At 41.5% G+C, this 15526-nt stretch overlaps 1 protein-coding gene across 6 annotated transcripts in view; it reads right to left on the bottom strand.

The window, feature by feature from the left end:
* EIF2AK2 (eukaryotic translation initiation factor 2 alpha kinase 2) overlaps positions 1-15526 on the bottom strand; it is a 38301-nt gene that overhangs the window by 6533 nt on the left and 16242 nt on the right. For all 6 annotated transcript variants that reach the window (XM_004007300.6, XM_012173547.5, XM_060412263.1 and 3 more), the window contains 8 exons: positions 14873-14907; positions 13256-13321; positions 11557-11679; positions 7883-7999; positions 5610-5805; positions 2666-2794; positions 1100-1204; positions 29-79 (listed from right to left, as the gene is read on the bottom strand). In XM_004007300.6, the coding sequence (XP_004007349.1) occupies positions 29-79; positions 1100-1204; positions 2666-2794; positions 5610-5805; positions 7883-7999; positions 11557-11679; positions 13256-13321; positions 14873-14907 (822 nt within the window). The remainder of the gene's footprint in view (positions 1-28; positions 80-1099; positions 1205-2665; positions 2795-5609; positions 5806-7882; positions 8000-11556; positions 11680-13255; positions 13322-14872; positions 14908-15526) is intronic.

Below are 15526 nucleotides of genomic sequence, written 5' to 3'. Positions count from 1 at the left end.
CAAAATTCAATTATTTTTAAATGCTTACTTCTTTGTCGTCAAATACATCTAATTTGCCTCTCCTTAGATCTTCAAATAACTAGAAATTAAACATATATATGTTTATTAGGAAATGATTCACTTTGGAGAAAAACAAACTTAGTACTAAAGGCTGGGGATACCAGAATTCTAGGATATTTCTAGATTTTTAGAAAAATCTCTTCGGCCAAGAAGCAAGCGGGAATCCTCTTCCCACCACCCCCTTTAAGAACCATCCTGATCATTACAGCATGTTGAAGTTTTAAGAGCATCATATGAATTATCTCCCTGCATCCTTTTTGGAGCCCTCTGCAAGGTATTTTCAATATCCCTGCCTTACAGGGGAGAAGGCTGTCAACTCCAGACAAGTCCCTCTTACTGACCTTCAGACTAGGATATCCAGCTGCCTGCAGTGGCCACCCCACTGTCTTCATAAGAAATCCATATTCTTGCTTTAATTTCATCCCAGTGTATCTTTCCAGTACCACTGACCATCAACCACTTCTTGACTTATACACTCCCATACAAATGACACTGCCAACTATTCCCAAATATATTCTTCCCAATCCTTTTCCATGCTAGGATCACCTTCTCTCTAAATTGGAGTACTGGAAGCCAACCAATCCTTCAGAGCCCAATTTAAACACCTCCACGAAGCCTAAATCCCTGCAGCTGGCGAAGCCCCCCCTCCTAGCTATTTCCATTAGACTTCATGCCTTCTCCTAAAACATTCATAGCATTCTCTTATGTTACCTTTCCTTATAACACATAAGCTCCTTGAGAACAAGCCTTCCTCATTTTCATAACCCTTGGAGAGCTCAGCACAGAGTCTTATGCAAAGCAAGCCATCGATACAATTTTACAGAGATGCACACACCTTCCAAAGAAGACCAAAGGTTTGGTCTTCAAGAAAAAGTATTGGTTGCCCAAACTTGAAAGAGATAAAAATTCGTATTTAATTTGCAGTCAACACTAACATGCTCCAGTCCATCCTCATGTGAGGTCAATAACTGCACCAGTACTTTGAATATGATGGTCAATCATTTTTGTTGCTTAATTCTTTCTGTAACATTGTATTTACCTTCCCTGTTTCATAAAAAGTGGGACATATATGAAGAAGTTCTGCAAGAATCAGCCCCAAAGCATAGATGTCCACTTCGTTTCCATAGTCTTTCACAGAATCAAGCTGAAAAAAAAATTTATATTTGTGACTCACCTGATATAAATATTCATGCCTTCTAAAGCCAAAAAATTATCTAACCAAAATGCCTTATAACACACAACAAGGTACATTTATTAGCAAGATATGTAGGCCCTGACTTCCCAGGTTCAAATCTCTGTCACTAAACAGCTGAATCACCTGTATACACTAGCCATCAGTGTGGGAATAATCTAACCCCTAAAATGGAGATAGCAATAGTCTGAACCTCAGAGTTTGACTGTGGAGTTTAATGAGACCACTAGGTGAAGCGCCCAGTAAATCGCCTGCATGCAAATGTTTATCACAGATTCATTCATAATATTCCACAAGTGGAAGCAACCCAAGTGTCCATTAACAGGAGAATGGATGAACAAACCGTGGTGTATTCATACAATGGAATAGTAGCCACACAAAGGAATAATCTGCTGTCATTTAAAAGCAACAACTAGAGGTTCTTCAACAGACATTACTTTGAGTGGAATAATCAAACATAGAAGAGTACATACAATGTGATCCCATTCATATGAAGCTCAAGATCAGGGGAAAGTAATCTATGGGGACAGAAATCAGAGAACTGGTTTCCTCCGGGCAGTGGAGAGGAAGGACTGACTGGAAATGGGTCTAAAGGTGAGGAAACTGTTCTACCTTCTCAGAGGCTTGCAGGCTTCATGAACCTATGCCTTTGTCAGAACTAAAAAAAATAGAGAGAGACATTTAAGCTCTGTGAATTTTATGGTGTATAAATCTTTCCTCAATAAAATGTGACCACACTGGATGCAGGAGAGAGCAGGAGGTGAAAGGAAGCTGTCCCAGCCCTACTGACTTCTACTTACACACCTTGAAAACACCCTACGTTTTTATGAAACACACCTGTCATTCTAGTCAACAATCTCACTTCAAAGACTCTATCATTGATCCTCATAGAAATATTTGTTTTTAGACTCAAAGGTAAGGAAGAAGACACATAACCTGTCTCCAAATGTAAAAGGCTGAAAACGGCCTAGATAAATTCCCATCAGTCAGGAAATAGTTGAATGACTGCAGTATATCTGCATTTTGGCACACAATACCGTTGTTAAAACCAATGTGTCAGATCTATTCGTACAAATATGGGAAGGTTATGATACACTGTTGAGTAAAAAAAAAAAATTAAGGCACAGAATCACTTTTAGTAGCCTTATAAAATGTATTTATTATTTTTATGTAAAAAAGTCTCCATAAATATATGCATCTATATATTTTTTATAACTCAAAGAAAATGACCTAAAAGGATAAACTATCAACTCTGGTGAGAAGAGTAGGAATAAAAAGGAAGAGTAATAGTAATTTTCCCATTTTCATTCTATTTGCTTATGGATTGTTTTAATTTTATGAGTACCTGTTATTTTTATAATTAAAAAAATGAAAGAGGCAAAAAGTATCTGACAGAAAGAAAGGGGCCCTCACCTGTTCTGGGCTCATGTACCGTAAAGTTCCCTTTTTACTTGTCCGCATTTCATCATTTTTCAGGTATGTGACAAGTCCAAAGTCTCCAATCTTGATGTGGTTCGCAGCTACTAAAAATATGTTACTTGGCTGCCGAAAAAAATATGTTATAAGTACTAATTTGACAGACTTTTATCACATATCCAATTCATACTTCATAACAGCTATTATAAAATTTACTTGTAAGGCATTTACCCTCTCCTAGGTAGCCCAAAACAGGAAACTTATTAATATCAGTCTTTAAAATGCTAGCTGAGGAAGTCAGGACATTTTAGCCGACAGCAGAGAAAGCTTGGGGCATAGCTGCCTCCAGGTAGCTGAAGTCAAAGATGGATTCACTCCTGCCTGGTCCCTGTGGGGTAGATCCAGGACTAGAGGATGGAAACGACCTCAAGACTTGCTTTTAATATATCCTGATACGACGTGGGTTTGGGTGAACTCCAGGAGTTGATGATGGACAGGGAGGCCTGGCGTGCTGCAATTCATGGGGTCACAAAGAGTCTGACACGACTGAGCGACTGAACTGAAGATAGTAACCATGTGGTCCAACAGATGGGAGTTAGAGTTCCCCATCCTACAAGGTATTCAAGACAGGGCTGGACACCCACTTGGTGGAAACACTGCAAACACAAGTCCAGCATTTGAAAGGGATTGAAGGAGACACCCTCAAGATCCTCTGCAATTCTGAGATTCTGAGAATGAGGCCATTCCCAGTAATGCTGCAGAACACCATGTGCAGAATTTTCCCTGGAAGCTTCCTTTATATTCATTTCCCTAGGCTTCTGACTTCTGAACAAACACAGCCCCTCTGTCTTTGAAGGCTACCAAGTTAACTGGAAGCTGATGCCTAGCACTGAAATATATTTTTCCACATAATTCTTTAAGCACAATGAAAAAAAAAAAAAGGAAGAAAAGAATGACAATTCCACAACTTTGTAGAAGGTATTGACTAATATTCTAAAGACCATGAAACCAGGAAGGTTGTTGATGAGGACTCTGCGCTTCCACTGCAGGGGGCCCAGGTTTGATCCCTGGTCATGGAATGAAGATCCCACAAGGTGTGGCAAAAAAAGGGGTACAAACTTTATCCAGGAGGCACAAGAATAAGTTGACCGAGGAGCCTGGGGCAATTGAGAAATTGAACCTCCTCAGCCTATAAGCCCTCTCTCCAGAAACCTTTGTGTCTCTCACCAGCATCTTTGGTCTAGTTCTTAAGGTAAATGCTGGCTGACTTTATAGAACAGGGGCTTTATTGAGTAAAGACCATTATCTGGCAAAGCCACCAGCAGCAGGTATTCTGCAAAGCATCACAAAATAACACACACACTTTTGTTTACATTTTCTCTTAGATGTGAAAAAGCAGTAACTGTATCAGTGAAGTTAGCAAGTTAAAAAAGATGAAAGAAGCCTCTGTAGTATTAAAGTCTGACCTTTGAGCACCTGCAGACAAAGAGCAAACACTCTCTACAGACCCCAGAAAAGATGACTCCCTGACAAGAGGCACAAGCAGGGCAGATACAGGAGGGAACTGGTGGACCACGTGGTGGGAGGAGGGAGCGCTACGCACTTTCATTAACTCATCCTGATGAGGGCCTGGGAGGAAATACCCAAACCTCTGAGTAGAGGAGATGACTGTGTAAGTAGATCATTTATTTGCAAATGATTGTATAAAGAGATAATTGTGCTTAATTTCTTATTTAACTCTATATGATTCATTTCAAAGTGAAGGTACAGCCATTCTAAATGTATTCTTTTGAACGGAGTCCGTATATCCTTCCAACTTCAAAGAATACCTTCAGATACTGTTATTAGCAAAATGAGATATTGGAACCAGAGGCACCCCAATATGAAGGCATCAGACATCCAGCCCCTGAGAAGACCAAGGATGCAATACCTCTTAAGGGCCATCTTTTCCTACCAAGGCCAACAAACAACTATGCACATGGCTGCTTATTTTTCTCAAGGAACATTTTTCTTTGTGTCTCCTTCCTGGCTGTTTTAGACATGTGGGATAAGCCCAAGGTCCATATAGACAAGGTGCTTCTGTCTGATCCAGAAGGACCAGGAAAAGCTCATAAAGAAATTAAGACCAAAGGGGACAGGTAGAAGAGTGTCTCATGTGAGCACATGAGCAAAGTTTTGGTGATAGGATTCAGCATGGGAGGTTTTCGATGACTGTACCCAAATCACAGGGAACAGAGCAGAGTGCCGAGGGAAGACTGAAAAGCTCTTCTGTCTGATTTTGAGGAGGAAGTGGGAAAACTGCTCATCTAGACCGTGAAAGAAACTGGGAAGCCAGAAGAAAATGAAAATACAAAAGTATACTGCATGTTCCAAGGTTTGCATTGCTGCAGTTTTCCAATCATGGGGCAGAGAGGTCTCACCAAGTGCCAAGCAAATTCTAGACTCTGGACTTAGTGGCTGTGACTGCTGTCAAGAATAATGACTTAAAAGGTTAAGAGATTTGTGTATCCAAAGCCAGAGTCACCAGAGTCTCTTCTGCCTCTCAGACAAGCCTGGGAAGCAGGAGAGGCAGAGACAGAACACTCAACTGGATGTTCCAGGCATGAGAATTATGTGCACAGAAATGTCCAGCATACTAACGCTGTTAGTGTTTACAACCGGGGTGAAGGTATCAGCCAGGAAGACAAACAGGACCAGAAGTGAATGGGCAATGAGCTGCTTCTTGCAGAGCACAGCGTCTCAGTAAGTTTACAGCCCTGGCAACCTCCTGATTGATTCTACAGATTGGTACCTGGGGCAAGTGCTATATCCACTCTAACTTTACAGGATCAGAGATGTTATTTCCTCATGACTGTCGATCAATTCTAAAATTAAAGAAGACAGACTTTCACATTAATAAACTCTATTGATCAATTCCCAATACAGCACATTTTCCACTCACCTTAAGGTCTCTGTGAATTAACTGTTCTGAATGTATATAATGCACTCCTATTGTTATTTGTTGAAAGAATTCCAAAGCCAAACGTTTGTCTGGATCCTTGCCTCTTCTTTCGTCAATCCATTCCGCCAATGTACCTTTATCACAATATTCCATTTGGATGAAAAGGCACTTAGTCTTTGATCTGGGATAAAATTCACTGTAGAAGTAGCAATAAAAATAAATTTATTAAAAAATACACTTAAACATTAGATTTAAAAAATGACACCTTCTTAAAAATGCCAAACGTCTCAAAACAGAAATCTAAATATAACAAATGTGAGTCAATACATAATAAACCACTCTTTATTTAGGTCATAAGTTCCCAAATATCAAAGCATTGTTTAGCTAAGTTGTAAAGTAGCAGCCTTCCCATTCTTTAACGCTGAAGGTCCTTGACTATCTTTGCTAATAGATAGGAAGGGACACAAAAATATGACGGAATTGCAGAAAACCAAATTTCATTATTATATATTGTAATTTTGAAACATTTTAATTCACCATTGCTCTACTGAGCATCTATTTTGCAAAAGACACGGAACAGGCACCTACAGATAAGAAAATGAGTTAGACACTAGCCTTGCTCTCATGAGGATTATAGTTTGATGGGAGAGAGATAAAGGAAAAACAAGCAGAAAACAATAGTACAGCAGGCCCCAACCCCTGGGATCTAATGCCTGATGATCTGAAGTGGAGGTTATATAATAATAACAGAAATAACACAAAAAATGTAATATGCTTGAATCATCCCCAAACCATCCCCTCTCCCTGGCCCATGGAAAAATTGTCTTCCATGAAACCAGTCCCTGGCACCAAAAAGGTTAGGGGCTGCTGCAGTAGTGCATGGACAGGAGCTCTAAGAGAAATGCCAAAAGTTGTTATGAGGCATAGCAATGAGGCAGGGCTTCCCGGGTGGCGCTAGTGACAAAGCATCTGCCTGCCAGTGCAGGAGACTCAAGAGACGTGAGTTTGATGCCTGGGTTGGCAAAATCCTGTGGAGTAGGAAATGGCAACCCACTCCAGTTTGCTTGTCTGGAAAATCCCACGAACAGAGGAGCCTGGTGGGCTACAGTCCATGGGGTCACAAAGAGTTGGATATGACTGACCGAGTAAGCACACAGCACACAGCAAGGAGGACCGATTTCGCTAATCATGGTAGTTGTTCTTTTCTGAACTAAGTTGGCTTTAATATTAATTTAAATTCTTTGAGCATATGTTGGCTAGAAAATAAAAAAAGGTAGCCAGGAATTTTCTAAAAGCTGAAGAAATCCATATGCAGATGGTACTTCTGAAACTAATGATACAGTTCTAAATTACATGGTGTGGAGACAGGGCTGGAGCCAGGAGATGGTGAATGAACAGGCTCACCACGACCTCAGGTTTGCACTGAAAGAACTGTCTCCAAGGAACACTGGGTAACTTTCAAAGGGAGGCTCTTTATAACCCTTCAGTCCTTTTGCAGTGGCTTGCCAGAGACAAACATGAGTAATGCAAGGGCCGGGGGGTACCCCCACCACCGCTCAGGGTCTTGGAATTATTTAGACTGCCCATCACCTCACCATGAGTGGTGTGATCACACACAGAAGGGATCCCATGACTGCACCCTGCCAACCAGCTGAGCGGAGCAGAAGAGCGTTAGCAGTGGGGGGAGGGCGGCCTCCAGGTGCACCGTCTACACGTGCAAACCTTCTTCACAAGACTGCATTTACCACCTGGACTGGAGTCAGGGCACGTGAGAAAGTCTGTACTTTAAACTTCAGAGTCAAGAAACCTAAGCCTGAGATTTCAAAAACCACAGAAAGTGTTAGTCACTCAGTTGTGTGACTCTTTGCAACCCCCATGGACTGTAGTCCACGAGGTTCCTCTGTCAGTGAAATTCTCCAGGCAAGAATTTACTGGAGTGGGTTGCCATTTGCTTCTTTAGGGGATCTTCCCAACCCAGGGATCAAACGCAGGTCCCCCACACTGCAGGCAGATTCTCTGCCATCTGACTCACCAGGGAAGCCACAGAGGACAGTTTTTTAAAAAAAAAAAAACACATATTTTTTAAAGCAAATCTGCAGCAAAGAAAAGATTATTCATTGTCTCCTCATTTGCAGAATGGAGGCATGACAGTGTCTCAGAGTTTCTGGTTATGATTATTAAATGTAACAATTAGTGGCCTTATCCACTGACCCACACACAGTAAACAAGTTTCGCTCCTCCTATTAAGACTATGAGAGTTTATTTTTAGTTACCTTGAAGAATTTAAGCTTTCCTCAGGATCATAATCAACCCCGTCCCAGCAACTGTGGTAGTGAACAATATTTGGATGATTAAGTTTTGCCAAAACTTTCACTTCACGCTCTACCTTCCTAGTTAAAAGAAACAGGGAACATAAAGGCGTCAGTATCCATCCCTGATAATAACAAAACACCTTGAGCAATAGGAGGCAATCACCAATATACCCTTATTAAACAGCTACCACGGTTCCCACACTGAGGTTTAGAATGGAAGCCAGCACCTCTCAAAAGGAAAGAGGGAACACAGAAAAAAATCAGCTGTTTTCACTCTCAACATAAGAAAAAAAAAACAGTGATTAAAATTATTTCAAACCTCAGACAATCTAGAAGTCATAGGTAGTACTCTTGTGAGCTATCAGTGATGTAAAATTTTTTTGGATCTAAAATAAAAATCACCCATTATGTTTTATGTAGAGTTGTGTTAAAATCACTTTGGATTTCAAAAGCAAACCACATTTGGGCAGCAGGGGTAGGTAATCCAAGCAGCATGAAGAACCTAATTCAAAATTTTCAGTGCGTGGCAAAAATACACACAGAGGGTGATCTAGGCAGAGAAACTGAAATTTCACTGCACAATGTGGGAGCTTTGCAGGGATGCATACGTAAGAATTATGACAGTCCTATGCTAGTCAAAGCTATGGTTTTCCCAGTGGTCGTGTATGGATGTGAGAGTTGGACTGTGAAGAAGGCTGAGCGCCGAAGAATTGATGCTTTTGAACTGTGGTGTTGGAGAAGACTCTTGAGAGTCCATTGGACTGCAAGGAGATCCAACCAGTCCATTCTGAAGGAGATCAACCCTAGGATTTCTTTGGAAGGAATGATGCTAAAGCTGAAACTCCAATACTCTGACCACCTCATGCGAAGAGTTGACTCATTGGAAAAGACTTTGATGCTGGGAGGGATTGGGGGCAGGAGGAGAAGGGGACGACAGAGGATGAGATGGCTGGATGGCATCACGGACCCAATGGACGTGAGTCTGAGTGAACTCCGGGAGTTGGTGATGGACAGGGAGGCATGGCGTGCTGCGATTCATGGGGTCACAAAGAGTTGGACACGACTGAGCGACTGAACTGAACTGATGCTAAGTGGAGTACATAAATTTGAGATTTCAAGGATAAGAAAGGATAAGCAAACATTTTGCAACTTACTTTTTGAATCTGAAAAGTTCTATATGATGTAAAATTTGTAAAAATAGATAAAAAATTACTCATATATTAACACAATCCTAACACACTTGAGTTTAGGTGATTTCTTATAGTCTTTCTTCATATACATATTTACATATGTATAATTATAGTGTATATATTTATCTAATATTTTCTCATATATTATCTTTAAATTTTTCCCTATTACTATACAATCTGCCTAACCATCATGTATAAACATTTTAATGTAAAATTTCAAAAGTATTAAAAAGTAGAGCAAATAGTAGAATGAACCCCTAACTGGCCATCAGATGAAACAGTAATTAACTCCTGGCCAGTCTTATTTCCTGTATACTCTTACCTACTTCCTCATCTTTCCCTGGATTATTCCGAAGCAACTTCTAGCATTGTACCATTCACAGTGTGTATAAATATTTACAGTATACAACCCTCACTTTTAATGACCGCAAAACAGTCATTGATCAGAGGAGAGCACAAAACATACTAAATCATTCCTTTATTGCTGAACATTCTGTTTGCTCTAATTTCTCACTGTTATAAATGACATTGTTATTTTTATCTACTTGAATAACTTTTCTTGTAATCTGGGTAATATCCTTGGAATAGGTTCCCAATAGGAAATCCATAGGTCAAAGCATATAAATTTTTTTATGCTTCTCGATGCATATCTCCAAGTGTATTTTTAACTATGCTTTTGAACTATGGTGTTGGAGAAGACTCTTGAGAGTCCCTTGGACTGCAAGAAGACCCAACCAGTCCATTCTAAAGTAGATCAGCCCTGGGATTTCTTTGGAGGGAGTGATGCTAAAGCTGAAACTCCAGTACTTTGGCCACCTCACGCGAAGAGTTGACCCATTGGAAAAGACTCTGATGCTGGGAGGGAATGGGGGCAGGAGGAAAAGGGGATGACAGAGGATGAGATGGCTGGATGGCATCACTGACTCGATGGACGCGAGTTTGAGTGAACTCCAGGCGTTGGTGATGGACAGGGAGGCCTGGCGTGCTGCGATTCAGGGGGTTGCAAAGAGTCGGACACAACTGAGCGACTGAACTGAACTGAATCTATGAAGCCACAAGAAATGTTCAAGGTATTGCACCCTTATCATCATTAAGGATTACCGTTAAAAAAATGTTATGGGATAGAAGGAATAGCAGTATTCCTGGTAAGCAAAACAATGAAGAAGGAAAAAGCCTTGTTTTGATGCCAAGTAGTATGAAGTTATTTCAACCGCAAGGCTTTGTCCATGGGACAAACAATACGTTGGTTTGACTGGATGAAGAGCATCTAAGACGCCACACCTGCTTCTTCTTTTCTTATGTCATTTTCCTTCACTTATATCCGTTTTCCATCTCCTCTGATCCTTGAGGGATCTGTCTGGCCATATTACAAATAATAACAGCTGCCAGAAAATAACAGGCAGGATCAGCGAACATGGGGTTTCAGAGCTCCTTCCTCTGTGTCTTCCTTCCTAAAGTTCTGTTATCCAATAATTGGGGTGGGGTTGGGGAGGGGCACAAATAAGACATAAAATAAAGATGGGAAGCATTGGGTAATGGTGGGAACACAGTAGATTGGAATTCCAGAGGATAAGTTCTAAATCTCTACCTTATTACCATAGGAGATAGGCCCCAAGGATGGTCATCATTAATATCTTCTCTCCCCACGCTCGCATCCACTCCTCAGATTAAGCAGTAAGAGTCTATTTGCCCTCTCCCTCGAGCTGACCATAGTGATTTTGTTTAATCAATATGATGCGGAACTTCCAAGACTGCTCCCTTCTGGGATGAGTTGCTCTGGGACAGTCCTTCTTAGAACCCAACAACTAAGCTGTGAAATGCCCAGGCCACATAAAGGGGCCAGGTGGAGGCGCCCTGGTTAACAGCGCCAGCTGCACTTGTAGCCACAGCCAGCATCACTGCCAGCCATGTGAGAGCCATCTCCGCTGTCCAGCCAAGCCAAGCTTTCAGATGACCCCTGGCTGCAAATGCATGATGAATGACCCGGGTGAGCATCGTCAACTCACAGGACCACAAGAGATAATAACAATTTGGTGTTTAAGCCACTGCATTTTGGAGTGGTGTATTACGCAATAATAGACAACCAGCACAATTATCAACTAGCTTTTACCTTTGGCAAATCAGTTCACATCTTTGAATCTCACTCTCCTCCTCTGTAATATAAGGAGATGAGACTAGAAAAACTCAAAGGTCACCTTAAGCTAAAAGAGTTTATAACTGTAGTTCTCATCAACATAGCCTCAAGGATAATCAATGGTATATCCATTTTTTAATTAAAGTAACCACAGGGAAGTGAGGTCATTTCAGAGTAAGCCAAATATCATTCTCCTCATGAATGATATTTTCAAGGAGGACCAGAAAAAAAAAAAAAACTAATGAAGAAGAGAGATATGTAAAAAAGAACAGTGTAAGTTCACATTAAAAAAATAAAATATTACTACTTACTCATTATTATATTTAACACATTTAATAACGTAAGTCTTCTTATCAATTCTGTGTTCGGCTTTGAAAACTCGGCCAAATCCACCTGAGCCAATTGGTGTTATTTCTGTGAAATCCTTGACCAACCTTGAGAGATAAATGCTGCTGTTATTTTGAGGTTCAATGTCCTCTGTTCCTCCCCTCTGACCCTTCTGCTTTCCCTTAAAGGCGCTAGTGAAATGGACTGTATAACAAACAGGACTCTCCCCTTCTGAGTAAGAAGGATCCATTTCACAGAAACTCTTGAATCACAAAGGATAATTCTTCCCTCTTTCCATCCCAACATAACAGATCACTCCTGGGAGTCAGTCACCGCCTGGCTGCACAAAAGAATGGTAAAAAATCTTTTATTCAGTATAAAACTTTAGAAAAGAGTGCCACACTGTGTTCCCTGCTACCACCAAGCTGTTATACGAGAAACGAGCCTGCTTATGTTTGCAACTCTCTGGGTTTCCCCTCTTTCTCCTGCCCCACGTTCCATCATTAAGACCTGCCAATTTTCTTTCCAAAACACCTCTGCGGGTGTGTGCCCACTTTCCCCCACTGGCCCAAGCTTCCACTAAGACTCCCACCGAACCCTCTTCACAAGACACACCACCTCCTCCCCTTCCTCTGCTCCAATCCACGATCCTCACAGCAATCAGTGTGATAAATACTAAGTCTGATCAAGACTATTGGCCAAACGCTTCCCAAGCCTGCCCCTGCATTCAGCAAAGCCCAGAAAACCCTGACATAGGCCACCAGGGGCCACCTGTTTGCCCTTGTCCCCTCTCCGGCTCGTCTGGGGACCCCCACTCCTTGGTCACTGCCCTCCCAGCACACGGCTTTCTCGCAGGTCCTGGGATGCTCACAGTACCTTTCCCACCTTCGCCTTCCCATGTGCTCCTCTTTCGCAGAGTACCAGGGGCTCCCCACCGCCCTGTGCTAACTCATCCCTCAGGCCTCCCCACAGATGTGACCCAGAGAAAGCCCTGCCTCACCCCTCTCCCTAAATTCAAGGGTCCTGCTGTCGTGTCTAACCACATCCTGGCTTTTCCTTCAGACATCTGGTCAGTGTGTAATTATCATCCCCACAAAAACTCTAGGAGGACAGGGGCTGTTTCTACTGCTCCTGCTATAAATACGATGCCCAGCACAGTGCCAGATATCTATCAGGTACTTATCAAATATTTGGTGATTCTTTATTATTTCTTAAGCTTGTATTCGATGTTCCTCTGTTGCAAACAGGCCTCCTTTTTAAAAGATACTTTATTTACGCCCAAACATGCGATCGATCACCAAAAGAACACTTTTCAAAGTGAAATCTGCTATGAAGCTGGAAAATGGAAAACAGATTCAAATGGATCTATTCTGATTCCTGCAGGAGTACTTCTGTTGAAAAAATATTACTGGTTTACAGAAATACTGGCTTTCAATATTAAAATCTCCCAGAGATGTCAGAGAAACCCACATGAGTGTCACACAGACGCCACATTCCATTTGAACTCATCTAAACTGTACTCCTCCACGAGGCAATGATCCTTTATGGGCCTGACTGAGCTAAAACAAACTGTTCAGGGAGAGATATACCTTAACCTGCCTGATGTTCAACTGTCCCTTAAGAAACTTTTGTACATGTATCCTTAAACAAATACCTTTTCTTTCTCATGGTTTTCCCTCTTACCTGCAGTCCGTGCTGTAAATGTTCTCTGTGGTCCTCATAGGAGAGGCAAATGTAGGCGCCAAACTTCTAAAAGTTAAGAGAAGCACATAAATTCAAAACTAAAATCAAGTATAACTTATTAACAGTGGATTTTATGCTATGCACTAGGCTTTTCATATGATGAGTCAACTATTAGAACAGCAGGGTAGCAAGTGCTAACCTTTGTCTTTAGAAACAATGGGGTTCTCTGTGCTCTAACAATTTTTCACTCTTGCTGTGTTTTTCAGCCTTAACACATTCATTGCCAGCATGCCACTAGCCTCTTTGTCTCCCTTTAGACTCAAAACCTTAGGAAATCTGTCTCGTTGAATTCTCATCCTGGTTGTGTTTCCTTTGTCATTTATTCCTTGCTGGTGGTAAGCCTCCTACAATTAGAAGCCCAAATGCCACCTAAAACTAAACAAATACAAATTGTTATCTTCCCTCCAGGCTTCCCAGGTGGCGCAGTGGTAAAGAATCCACTTGTTCATGCAGGAGACACAAGGCATGAGGGTTCGATCCCTGGGTCAAGAAGATCCCCTGGAGAAGGGCATGGCAACCCACTCCAGTATTCTTGCCTGGGAAATCCCATGGACAGAGGAGGCTGGAGGGCCACAGCCCATGGGACTGCAGAGTTAGACCACAACAATCTGCCCTCTAAGTCTCCGACTCCCTCAACACCGTCAGTGCCATGACACTTGTCTGCATCTCATTCACAAGGAACAACCTTCATTTCCTTTTTCCTTAGCATCTTCTTAGCCCAGCTCTTTGACTCTATTCCCGCAAGTCACGTCTCCTCTTCTTTTACAGTCTGTCTCACAAATTCTCCTCCTCCCTAACACGGGATCAGTCTGATGGCCTGATCATCTCACACACAGACCTCGCCTCTCTGCATCTGAACACCACCGTCTGGCGTCATCTTTCTGCAAGTGTTACCTACTGTTCAGAATGTACTGGTGCCTCACAGGAGCTCTTGCTGCCATCTTACTCCCACTGCTGACTGTATTCACATCCTTGCTTTTCTCTTCCATTCAAGAAGCCAAGTCTCCCTAATTTACAGAACATCTGATTGTTTATTTCTTCCCTGAGTTATGATAACATCTCTACCCTACCTGTTTGTCTGCAAAATAATATACTTCTCTTTTTTTTTTTTTTGGTTGTGCCATGTGGCTTATGGGATCTTAATTCCCCCAACCAGAAATTGTACCTGGCCCTCAGCAGTGAAAGTGCCAAGTCCTAGCCATTTGGTCACCAGGGAATTCACATAACACATTTCTCTTAAGAATACCTCTACAAGCCCACTTCTTCTGCAGACTTGTCCAAAGCAATGCCCTTCACCAACTACTCAACCAATAGCCCCACAGGCCTTTATGTCTACAATGTATTGTGTGCATATGTTCAAAGACTTCTCTATGTATTTAAAATTATTTGTTCATAGATTTTAAGATTTCTGTGAGCCTTAATCATGCTTTGAATTCCTGAAACTCCACTTAAATAAGGGCATACAATACAAATACTGAACTTCTTAAATAAGATGAATAATCTAGATCTAAAATAAAGCTTCATTTCTAAATAAGTCCAATGCATGATGATACTCACCTCTTCACCTTCCTGGAATTATTTCTGGAACCGTCCTATAACAAAAGAAAATGGAAAATAGTTTCAGATGATTAAGTCAAGTATCCTGCTTTTCTTGGCCATCCTTTCTCCTGTACTTCTAGATGGTTCTCTGACCACATTTCTCTGTCCTTACGATTAACAACCTCATCAATTTATATGCTCTCAGTAAGCCCTGCTTTCAGTGTACTTGTCTACATCAATGTTCTCATCAATTATAGCAAAGACAGATATGATAAGAAGGGCAAAAAACACAAATTGTTGGGGCCCTGAGATTCAGTGGTTAAGATTCTGCACTTCTATTCCAAAACAGGGGGCACGGATTTGATCTCTGGTCAGGAAACTAAGACCCCATATGCTGTGCAGCACAACAGGGGAAAAAAAAAAAACAAACACACACAGAACTGCAGGGCATGTTCTACAGGAGCACGGATTCTCCGGGTATAGAATATGGCTTCCCAGAAGATCCTCTGGCCAGCAGATCTCAGCAAGAAACTATGCATTGTAATTACTCACAGTGCTAGGGAAGAAAACAGATGGGGCCCCAGGATCTAGTTTAAAACATTTTTAGGACAAATCAAGAATTTAACATTTAGCCAAAAAAGAGGAGTCTTTGACATATCTCTCAAAAATTAA

The sequence above is a fragment of the Ovis aries genome, chromosome 3 (assembly GCF_016772045.2).
Source record: "Ovis aries strain OAR_USU_Benz2616 breed Rambouillet chromosome 3, ARS-UI_Ramb_v3.0, whole genome shotgun sequence".
In the NCBI taxonomy this organism is placed as follows: domain Eukaryota; kingdom Metazoa; phylum Chordata; class Mammalia; order Artiodactyla; family Bovidae; genus Ovis; species Ovis aries.
Note: the sequence above shows the minus strand (reverse complement) of the source record. Positions and strands in the feature narration are given on the sequence as shown.